Source organism: Canis aureus, chromosome 10, assembly GCF_053574225.1.
Source record: "Canis aureus isolate CA01 chromosome 10, VMU_Caureus_v.1.0, whole genome shotgun sequence".
Taxonomy (NCBI): Eukaryota; Metazoa; Chordata; class Mammalia; order Carnivora; family Canidae; genus Canis; species Canis aureus.
In genome coordinates this window covers 35,280,884-35,293,154 of record NC_135620.1, presented here as the reverse complement: position 1 = coordinate 35,293,154, position 12,271 = coordinate 35,280,884, and the positions used below count along the sequence as shown (strand labels likewise).

The 12,271-nt window shown below is 34.7% G+C and overlaps 1 protein-coding gene across 15 annotated transcripts in view; it reads left to right on the top strand.

Moving 5' to 3' along the window:
• MPDZ (multiple PDZ domain crumbs cell polarity complex component) overlaps window positions 1-12,271 on the top strand; it is a 165,842-nt gene that overhangs the window by 119,074 nt on the left and 34,497 nt on the right. For 9 of the 15 annotated variants that reach the window (XM_077911975.1, XM_077911974.1, XM_077911972.1 and 6 more), the window contains 3 exons: window positions 4,371-4,548; window positions 7,375-7,485; window positions 11,977-12,075. In XM_077911975.1, the coding sequence (XP_077768101.1) occupies window positions 4,371-4,548; window positions 7,375-7,485; window positions 11,977-12,075 (388 nt within the window). The remainder of the gene's footprint in view (window positions 1-4,370; window positions 4,549-7,374; window positions 7,486-11,976; window positions 12,076-12,271) is intronic. The other 6 variants (XM_077911982.1, XM_077911976.1, XM_077911981.1 and 3 more) reach the window with 3 other exon arrangements.

Here is a 12,271-nt window from a genome sequence, read left to right as displayed (position 1 = left end):
TTATTTAAGAAATTATAAGAACCACTTTCCAATTCACCCTAATTGCAAAGAATCCTAGGAGACATTTTCTTTCATTCTTTTATTTTTTCCCCTTTTTAAGAGGGTTAAGTAGTCCCATGTATGTATTCTGAATTCTTAAATGTTTACTACAAATGGCTCAATTTACTGACTTCTTTGCTTTGCCATGTTATCTTAGGAACTGCTTTAAGAAACAAGGAAGGACTTTGGTTCTTGTCTTTCACAGAATTCACAGAGTGGAGAAAATGTTGAATATGATTTTAACTAGTTTAGACTATTCACGCAAACATTATTAAGATTCAGGAACATGGTGATATCCTTTCAAACCAAACAGATAAGAGTGGATTACAGATTTTTAATAAGGGAAAATATGCTGAACTCAGGTGCCTCCATCTGACCAGGATTTTCATCTCCCTCCACCCCTGGTACTCTTTTATCCCTGGCCTTTTCTTACTGGAACATCCCTCACCCCATAGTAATCCTTACTTCAATCTTTTCCTCTCTTCTGGGAGCTCCTCACATGGAGGCATGTTTGGACTATACTTTCTTCTTCTGTTTAATGTCCAACATTGTCTCCCTTTCTGCAGCACAGAGCAGATTATAGTCTCATTTCCTCGGATCTCTTTGCTAAGTGTCTCTACTCTTTTACTCTCAGCCAGACGCCTCACTGCAAATGACCTTAGTCATATAACCTAGTCTTTTCATAAGACGTGAACTTAATGCATTCATAGCTCTTCAGAGCTATATGAAGTTATTAAATATGAGTGTCCGTGTGTATTACTTGGGTAGAGGAAGTGCATTCAAGGCAGAGGCAGTAGCAAGCACCAAGGCCCCAAACCAGGAGAACATGCCTGATGAACTTAAGGAATAACAAGAAGATGCTAAAAAAAAAAAAAAAAAAAAAAAAGAAGATGCTGTGGTAGTTGGAGTGGAAAAAAGAAGGCAGAGAATTATGGGAGATGAGTTTAGGGAGATGGTGGTAGGATCAGATCATGCAGAATATCATCAGCCACGGCTTTCCATGCCCTGACCATTATTAGTTCCCAGGTCTGCCTTTGGCAAAGAAGACTTCTGTAGAGATCAGTTTCTGACATGGTGTGTGCAGGAATGTTTTTTCCTTGATTTGATTTCCAAGCTTAGACATTACCATATGTTCAAGAGTAGTTGAATTTTTTGATTATTTAATGTCTGCCATAATAGAGCTCCTGGAAAATGGTGCTTTTATATTGGTCCACGTCCTAGCCTGGAGTGTGAGTCCAGTATTTACTCATAACCAATCACTTCAGGAATACATTAGTGTTGATCAGACCCTAGAAAACACATAATTGGGAAACTATTTAAAATAGTTTTGTTTTACTACTGATTAAAACTTAATAAATTGACAAAATTGGCAAAAAAATAACTTCTATCACATTTTATTATAGTGAGTTTTTAAAAATTTAGGCATAATTTTTGACCATCATTCTACTTTCATTTTATTGAGAAATAATTGAACATACATCACTGTAAAAGTTTAAAGCATATAACATGTTGCTTTGATTTTACATATATTATAGAAAGATTATCACAGTAGGTTTCAGGTCTTATATTTAAGTCCTTAATCCAAGTTAATTTCTGTAAGTAGTGTAAAATATGGGTCACCTTCATTCCTTTCCATGTAAATATTGAGTTACCTGAAAACTGTTTATTGAAGAGACTATCTTTTCTCCATTGAGTATTCTTGTCTTCTTTGTCAAATATTATTTACTTATATTCTTGGGTTTATTTCTGAGCTCTTGATTCTGTCCATTGGTCTATGTGTCTGTTTTATGCCAGTACTATACTGTCTTGATGACTGTAACTTTGTAGAATAGCTTGAAATCAGGAAGACTGATGACTCCTGCTTTGTTCTTTTTTTTCCCCTTGGGATTTCTTTCACTATTAAGAATCTTTTGTGTTCCTGTATAAATTTTGGCAATACTTTTTCTTTAAAATACCTTTGGGGGCAGCCCGGTTTAGCGTTTGCCTTCGGTGCAGGGCGTGATCCTGGAGTCCCTGGATCGAGTCCCACATCGGGCTCCCTGCATGGAGACTGCTTCTCCCTCTGCCTGTGTCTCTGCCTTGCTCTCTCTCTGTGTCTCTTATGAATAAATAAATAAAATCTTAAAAATAAAATAAAATAAAAATACCTTTGGAATCTTGATTGGAAATTGCATTGTATCTGTAGATGGCTTTTGATAGTATTCATGTTTTAGCAATATTCTTCCAATCCATGAACACAGGATATTTTCCATTTATTTATGTCTTCTCTGATTTATTTTATCTGTGTGTTGTTTTCATAGGAGAGATATTTCACTTCCTTAAGTGTATTACTATTTTATTATTTTTGATGCTACTGTAAATGAGATCAGTTTTTTTCCAGAAACTTTATCGTTTATGTAGAGAAATGCTACTTATTTTTAAATGTTAATTTTCTATCCCACAACTTTATTGAGTTCATTGATTATATCTTACAGTCTTTTAGCTGAGTTTTTAGGATTTTTTTATATATGAAATTATGTTATCTACAAATAGAGACAATTTTACTTCTTCCTTTCCAGTTCTGATACTTTTTATATTTATTTTTCTTGCCTGATTGCTCTGGCTAGCCTTTCCAGTACTATGTTGAATAGGTGTGGTGAAAGTGGGCACCTTTGTCTTCTTAATCTTAGAGGAAAAGCTTTCATCCTTTCACACTATTGAGTATGATGTTAGCTGTAGTCTTGCTATATATGGTATATGGTCTTTATAATGTTGAGATATGTTCCTTCTATGCCTAATTTGTTAGAGTTTTTATCATGAACTGATGTCAGATTTTGTCAAATGCTTTCTTTCTTTATTGAAATGCTGATATGATTCTTTTATTTGGTTCTGGTAATGTGATTTATCACATTGCTTGATTTGCCTAAGTTGTACCATTCCTGCATCCCAGGGATAAATCCTGCTTAATCATGGTGAGTGGTCCTTTTAATGAGCCGTAGAAATCAATTTGCTAGTATTCAATTGAGAATTTTTGCATACAGATTCACTCAGCGGTATTACGATATTGTCTACTATAGTTTTCTTTTCTAAAAGTGACCTTTTCTGGTTTTGGTATGAGGATAATCTTCTACAGTGAGTTTGGGTGTTCCTTCATCTTCGATTTTTGGAAGCATTTTAGAAAGATTGGTGTTTATTATTTAAGAGATTAGTAAAATTTACGAATGAAGGCATCTGGTTCTGAACTTTTCTTTGATTTCTTTGTTGGTTACTGATTCCAACTCCTTACTAGTAATTGATCAATTCAGATTTTCTATTTCTTCCTCTTCAGTGTCTGTAAGTTGTATGTTTCTAAGAATTACTCCATTTCTTCTAGGTTGTCCTGTTTGTTGGTGTATAGTTGTTCATAATAGCCTCTTATCCTTTGAACTTCTGCGATATCAATTGTGATAACTTATTTTTCATTCATAATTTTTTCGATTTGGCCCCTTTTTATTTGGTTAGTGTAGCTAAGGGTCTATCAGTTTTGCTTATCTTTTCAAGGAATAAACTCCTGATTTGGTTAATCTTTTCTTTTACTTGTCTGTTCTCCATTTATTTCTGCTGTCATCTTTACTCTCACTTTCCTTCTGCTGAAATTGGAGTCATTTCTTTTTTTTTTTTTTTTTTTAGTTCCTTAAGGGATAGACTTAGGTTGCTTCTTTGGAATCTTTGTAGTCTCTAAATGTTGTGATATATGCTATGAATTTCCCTCTCAGAATTGCTTTTGTTTCATCCCATAAGTTCTACTATGTTGTTTCCATTTTCATTTGTCTCAAGAAACTTTGTACCATTCTCCTTTCTGTCTCTATGGATTTGACTATTCTAGGTATTTAAGTTCAGTTGTATTGTTTTTGTCCTTTATTTCATGTAACTGGCTTATTTCACTTAATATTTTCAAGGTTCATCTGTGTTGTAACATGTATCAGATTTTCTCCCTTTCTAAGGCTAAGTCATATTACATATATATGCCATTTTGTTTATCCAGTCATCTTTAGATGGACACTTGGGTTGCTTCCACGTTTTGGAGAAATGTCTATGTAATTCCTCTGCCCATTTTAAAATCAGATTGTTTATTTTTTAATATTGATTTTTGGTGTTATCTTTATATTCTGAATATTAATCCCTGTGAGTTGCCTTTTCACTTTATTGATAGTATTTTTTTATTAACAAAAACTTTTAATTTTGTTGAAGTCTAATTGTCTTTTGTTGCCTATGTTTTTGGTGTCCTATCCAAAAATCATTGCAAAACCTGGTGTTATTAAGCTTATCCCATAGAAGCTTTCTTATAAGAGTTATTTTTTTTTTCTTTATAGAGTTGAACTTTGGAGAGAACCAAGCAAATCCTTGGGCATCAGCATTGTTGGTGGAAGAGGCATGGGGAGTCGTCTAAGCAACGGTGAAGTGATGAGGGGCATTTTCATCAAACATGTTCTTGACGATAGTCCAGCTGGCAAAAATGGAACCTTGAAACCTGGAGATAGAATAGTAGAGGTACCCTCTAGTGAGCTTTCTGTGCCAAAGTTCTTCACCTGTTCCATCCTCTTTAATAAGGGAATAATCATCTTTACATTGGTCACTTGACCGAATATGAAAGTAAAATGTGTTTGTTGTTAAAGCATTTCTTTCTTATATGTCCCATTTCATCCATAGTTTTTTTCTTCAGTGCATGGTGACATTATATATCTTGATTCAGAGACTGATATTTGGAGGTATAACCAACATTGGCCCTGAGTTAAAATAATGAAGTTCTGTTTGAAAGAACAAAACCAATTTCTTGAAGAAAAAAAATGAACTGTTTGAAATTATGTATGCATACACAAAATATATCATAACTAAGTTCTCTAACGAGGTTTTATTTCAAGAAATTCTTTGTTGTCATGATCATTGTAGATTAACATTGTCATTTCATTGTAGATTAACTTTATTGGATAAAATTGTTTTCCAAGTTAGTCTTTTTGATAAATCTTTTATGCTAATTTGCTTGATTATCTCTTATGTAAATGCTCCCACCCCCACAGTCCAGGTTCAGTATTTCCTCCTTCTTCTGAGTGCTGTGCCCATTCATTACTGAGGAGAGAGAGAGAGAGAGAGAGAGAGAGAGAATGTATGTGTGTGTTTACACCTTCATGTATGTGTAACTTTGGTATGTGCAAGAGAAGTATTTAGTCAAAATGTTCCTAATCTCTTAATTCAAAACAAAGTATGATATTTTAAATAGACTGTTCTCCCAGGGTCACTACTCATTTACTCAGCAAATATTTCTGGAGCAGCTGTTGCATTCCAGATGCTATGACAGGCTCTGGGCATTTTGCAGTAAACAAGGCACCATGCCTGCCTGTCAAGTGTGACAGACTTAACAAGTAATCAAGTCACTTTAGAACCGTGTGGTAAATTATTTGATTTAGTTTTAGTTAAGAGAGTAGAGGCAGGGTACCTGACCCAGTTTTACTAAGTTGTCAGGATTTATAGAGGAGAGTAAAAGAGACAGCTTCCCAGTAGAAACCAACCACTTTATTACGATAAGGACCATTACATTTAGTTTATACAAGTGATTGTCTCTCATTTTCTAAATCCGTATAACTTACCATTAAAATGCATTAATTGTGTAGAAGAAGGTTATAACATCTGAACCACAATTGTAAAATGAACATTTTTAGGATTTATTTATTTAGTCCTTAATGGTTGATTGTCTGTGAGAGCTGAAGAGGGAAGAGGATTGAGACTTGGGAGGACAGAAGGGCCAAGTCTGTTTGGTCTTGTTTTTTCCACCAGCCGTTTATAAGGAAGAATGATGGGCTTGGCTTGTTCTCTCTTCCTGCTTCCTTGTCTCTCATTAGAGGATATCTTAGCCCCTTTTTAAAGAACTCTTTTTTCACTCGGCTACTATCTAAAGTTCCCAATTTCAGATTATCACAGGGCAGTTTATTTTATGGATAATTAACTGTTAAATACCTTTAGCCTAGGGAGGAAAAAGTAAGAACTATTTATAATTCTTTCTAGAAAGGATTGATCATAGTTTTTACCAAAATGTTATTTAAATGTATTGAGGGAGTTAAAGCATTCCTTTCAAATTGAAGAAAAAAGTATTTTTGTGTGTGTTGTAAAGTATTGTGTGAAGTTTAGCAGTGGTTTATTGAAGGCTATTATGTATGGGAGTAAGTAAGAAAGCCTTAGGCCTCTGTAATCCTGGGTTTTCTGAAACCTATCTTTGCCAAGTTTGTGAAAGTGTATTTATACTAGACAAGTAGAAACCTACAAGGTATTCCATTCTAAGGATACAGTTCTTTGGACTGGAGCAAAGATATTTAATGTCCTATTAAATGTTTCCACAAATGGAGTATATAGTAGATGTGAATACTAACTTTTATTCTACAAAAAATGAAAGGCATTTTTAATATGCACTGAAATGCATATTACATTATCTAAGTATCAGCCCGGGGGAGGTTTTCATTTGCATGGGTATAATTCTTTCAAAGGTGATAATGTTCTATGCAGAGATCTGATAATGATTTTCTTTTCCAGAATTGTGTATATTTCCAATCTTGCTATTCTGTTGTGTATACCATATTTTGGTAATTGGAAATGATAAATGATGATAGTATCCTATAGTTTTCTGGCAGGATTAGCATTTGGCCTTCAAACTGTTTTCCTTCCTATTCATATATAGTACATAAGCTGAGCTGATCATCACCCAGGCAATCCAGGGTCAATAAAAAGTTACAAAATAACATTCATTTTCAAGCTATTTATAAAAGAATTACTAACAAGCACAAGTTCTTGGCTTCCAGCTCCTGTCGTGTCTACTACAAAGATTTTTCTGCAAAACTAATCTTGCCATAACCTGATTTTTCTGAACATCAGAATTTTGTTTTTAACTTGAAGCTTCTCTAAACAGAGAGAAACACACAAAACATCGCCCACTCATTTCCCAGACTAGTCTATAATGAATCAGGAGAAAATTTGTACAGTGACTTTCATGATGAAGTCATTGCTGCAAGGCAGTTCCCCTCTATTATTTCTTTAATGATTTTGATTTATTAAAGGAACAGTTGCTAGTATAAGGAAAGTAGAAGCAGAGCCTTCATTTCAACTGATTATTGTTTCAGTTGACTATGGGAGATGGAAATCAGGGTTCAAAATAAGAGACGGCAAGTTTGCCAGACAGATGAGAAAGGTCTGGAGTCTCACAAGTAGTCTCAATTATTTTTGATCAGATTTTCTGGGAGCCTCACACAGGATCCTCAAAACTCCAGATCCACAAATTGTTCTGTTGTTTTGTAGCTTCTTGAAATGTTAAGCTGAGGCCTTCCATTGCAGGTGGATGGAATGGACCTCAGAGATGCAAGCCATGAGCAAGCTGTGGAAGCCATTCGGAAAGCAGGCAACCCCGTAGTCTTTATGGTACAGAGCATTATAAACAGACCAAGGGTAAGCGAACACAAAGGGCAAGGTAGGCAAATCCAAACAATGTTCAACTTGGAATCTAATGTATCGAGGGCCAAGTTGTCTCTAGGAACAGGTATCCAGTCTTGAAATCTCAGGAGACGTGTTAAAATTTTATATATATTTTTTTAAATTGAGCTGTCCTGAAAGTCCCTTCTACCTGTTTAATAAACACTTCAAGTCTATTGAAAGCACACAGAAGTAGGATTTATTGGTGGCCATAGGTATCTAGATAGATAATTATTAGTACTCACTGTATATATATATATAAGTTGTTAGGAGGAATGTGATATAATCACTTAGCTTACTAGTGTGTGACCTCTGAGTTCCTGAGAAGCCAGAGATTACATTTTCTTTATACGTATATCCTCTAGATAGAATTCCCAGCTTATGCAATTGCACGACCACCTGTGAATATCTTCAATGTATTTGTCCCACTGAACATTGTACATAGTGGAAATTTAAGCAGTATGTTTAAATATGCGTGATTTCATAACTGCTGCTTCCCAATCATGATCGCCGTCTAGCTCTTCATCACTAGACAGCCCCTGGTGGAGACAGAAACCTACTAGCCCATTTTATCATCAGTCATGACAAGTCAAATGGCTTTAAAAATATTTTTAAAAGTACAGTGAATGCGTTTAAGGAATGTTGATGGAGAAGACACTAAATAAGTCTTTGTATATTTGATATACTCTAATGATTCTGAAGATGAAAATTACTCCAAGATTAAACTTTTTTTTTTTTTTTACTATTCCTTCTTTATATCTCAGTAAAAAAAGATTATTTTCACATGCAACACTTCATAAACATATTTGGGCCACATACCTCTTGAAAACTTTTTCCAAAACATACATGTTTACTGAAAAGTTTGGGCATCATTTCAGGAGCTTCCTAGATTTCCTGAAACTTACAGAGGTTCTACTTCTGGATTTTAGTCAAAACAAAACAAAACAACTGCTGTTATACTGATTGTCTTTGAAGTACCTGCTCATTAGCTTTGAGGGTTGGTTGTCTTTAAAAGGAAAATGTGAACATATGTGAGGGAAGTTAACAGAACCATCTAAAACTTTAATATATACAATTATTTTATAATTTATCATTTCAAAATTAAGAATATAAGACATCTGTGCTCAAATGATAGAAAGAGAGTAGCAGGACAGCTCTGTAGACCAGTAAAAGTAACTTGTTAGTGTGCTATGCAAGGAATTCAAAGTGACCAAATTTATCCTGTTGGTCCTTCCTTTGTTATCAAGACAGGTGTAGCTCTGGTCTGGGTTCACTGTAAGAAATGAATCTAGTAGTTCTTAATGTAAGCAGTTATCTTCACATCTGCCGTTTTTAATCATTCAGTTGTTTATTGTTAGGTAATAATTATCCATTCAGATGAGAAAATCTGCCAAATGGTCGGGCTGCATCATGCTGCATTCTCTTCAAATGATATTCAGTTTGTTTAAATAACTACAAATCCTTCCACATTTGTTTCCATTTATGTGTCAAACAGATACAGCACTATGGTGTTGGTGAATGGCTGTTTCAGTTAAAACTATTTTGTGTGTGTGTGGGTGGGTTTTATTCCTTTTGTTTTATTTTTAATTTCCACCTTTTATATCATGTAGGACAATACTGTAAACTGCTGAATAGGATTCTTCATAGTACTTTTAAAAACTTAAACTACAACATTTCTTTCAATGCCAGTCACTTTCTAATGAGCTGGGAAGACTTTCTCATAGACTTGGAAAACATTCCTGTCTTACTTTCTGAGGTATAATGACACTTGAGTTTATAGAAATCATTCTGGGAGAAATCTTGTCTAGAGTGACATGTTTAGTCAAGATACATGTGACAGGATTCGAGATGTGCTACCTCCAGATAGGACACCCTGGCATATTGAATATTTTAAACTGAAATAATTTAGGAAAAGACAGGTGCTGGAAGGACTCTGAGATCCCCCCCTTCTCCCCTGGAGCAGGTCATAAAAACCCTCATGTGAGAGGTCCCCTCCCCGTACCTGGAGGAAAAGAACATCCTTACCTCCAGAGATGCAGGGGCCTGGGTAAGGATCTGAATGAATGCTAAGTTTGCCCATTTCCCCACTTAGCTCATACTCTTTTGTCCTATTGAGTTTCCCTGTCTTTCCACTCTTCAGCAAACCTAGTGTCAGAATAGTCATATTTAACCATTTCTTCAGGTCTTCATTATCTTATGAAGGCTCTGTGTCACATAAAAGTTAACATTAAATCAGTATAGATACTTTTCTCATGTTAATCTGTTTTTTATTACAGAGATCCAGCTGAGAACCTAAGATGAATAGAGGAAAGATATTTTTCCTCCTCTACATATGCATTCAGCTTTGGGAAATCAGAATTACTTTTGCATTTCAAATGAGATATATGTACTCTATTTTCAGTGATTTACTTCCTTATGAAAGAATCATGTCTTGAGTAATCTAAAGGAAAAAACTCACAAATACATAAGAGTCTCTTAGTGGGAAATGTTTTATTTGTAGGTGCAATAAAACTTCAAAAAAATCTTATATATAGGCTGAAAAGACAGTCCCTTTAGCACATAAACTATTTGAGAATCAGAACTTCCCAGAGCTGAGAATAATAATAGTAAATTCCATACTTACTGATTTATTCCTGACAGTTCCATCAGTTGGACCACATTTCATACCAAAGGGTAGGCCCTATTCATGTGGGCCAGAGAATGTTTTTGTCTTCCTTGTGCTTCTTAGTTAATAATACTTCCATTCCTATCAGCCCTTCGAATTATAAACAGGAATTTCATCGATTTTTTAATAAGAAATGTGGCCTGTTTCTATAAATCTCTTCATAATAATAGATCTACCACTTCATTTGCTGTGCTCATGCTGTACTTTTATACTTTGCTATCAGGGCCAAATTCTAATCCTCTAAGAGTTGGACATTGAAACAAATAAAAAAAAGCAAAATAAAAAAACTAGAGCTCTCTCTAAATATTCCATTTCCAATATTCATTCCATTGGCATTATGGTTTTTATTTTCTTTATCGTTCTATAGAATTACAAAGGAAATGTAAAGCCTAAAAATTCCATGTATGAGGATTGGAAATAATTTCCACCTTCCATAGCATTGAGTTATTTTGCCTAAAATATGTTTTTAATCTCTGCCTAGTCATTTTTTCCACCTTAATAAATGGTCCTGTTCCTTGGCATTTGTGATCTTTTCTTTTGTAAAGTAGGAGTTGACATTTAAACTGAAAAGCAGAGAGAAAGTTGAGATGAGCAGAAATGTCATTGTGCCCATTTCTTTTTCCCATCTTCCCTCTGTAGGAAAAACATTGCAAGAAGAGCAGATTGAAAGGGTAATGTGGCATAAGCTTTAGTGCAGGCATACTGAGGATAGAGTCTTTCCAGAGTGTTCTCCCAGACAGGGTGGTGTCACATGACAACCTCTCCCTACTCTTGATGCTTGCCAGTAGGACTTTTTTATAGACAGAAGTAACACAAACATTTAATTGGAGCCAAAATGAATTTTAAATGTCTGCAATTTCCCCTGAAAGATGTAGTCAATAAAAGAAAAAGATAGCGGGTATGAAAAGAAGGAGAAGAATTTATTGTGCTGAGGAAATTACTTTCCTATTTTTTTTAAACTATGAAAATGCTAAATTCTATCTGGCAGTCATCCTGCCTTTAATATGTATATTCAACTCCAATAGTCCTAGCGCAGGGCATATCTCAAGCAAGCCACAAAATCTATGAGAAACAATCTAAGGCAGGACCCTCAGATATATTCAAAGCCTCATAATTCCCCCTAATATGGGAACTTTTATAGGAAAATAAATCAGTGTTTCTACCTCCACAGAAAGTGGACAGAAATAGAGAATACCACTGAACAGTGGTTCATTTCTTTAAAATTGTTGATTTCATTTTTTTAAAAAATGAAAAACTGTTGATCTGAAGCAACCTTAATCTCTAGCCTGAGTATGAAAATTTTCTTTCCTGGGAAACAAGATAAAAGAATCATGAAGGTTACCAGTGATAGCAGACAAATGTTTAATTTGCATTCAGGAACAGATAGACCATCTTTTTATTTTTACCAAAAAAAGCATCATTTGCTTTTAAATATAAACAAAAAAACGTTTATGGTTTTAATTTTGAAACTGTTTATTGTTCTGCATGGAACATAGATTAATATAGAAAGTGGGCAAAATTTATGTGTGTATATCTGTGATAGTGAAAATAAAAGAAATTTGGTATCAATTTCACAAACTCATTTCCTCCATAGTTTATGGCCAGGTTGAGATTCAGGTGTAGATCCAGGTCACTGGAGGTAAACCTTTAGTTCTAGACTGTTTAATATGATGTTGTTATTAGTTACTAGATCTGACAGGATCTGGTTTCACACTGTTATTTCAATCAGTACTTTGTTCTTAAAACTGAGTTGTGTTAAATACATTTCTTTTGCGCTCAGCGCCTCTTATGTTTCCTTTTAGAAATCCCCTTTGCCTTCCTTGCCGCACAACCTTTACCCTAAGTACAACTTCAGCAGCACTAACCCATTTGCTGATTCTCTACAATTCAACGCTGACAAGGTTGGATAATGCCATTGTCTTGCCATTGCTTTTTGCAAATGTTTCGTTCTTTGTTACTATGCCTTTGTCCTAGTTCACTGTTTACTAAATTTGGGCAGGAAAGAAAAAAAAAAAAACAACTGTGTGTTTGGAGTGGGCATGCAAATCCTTTCTTAAGCACATTTTTTTTTGCCAGAGCATATTCATTTTTATGAAA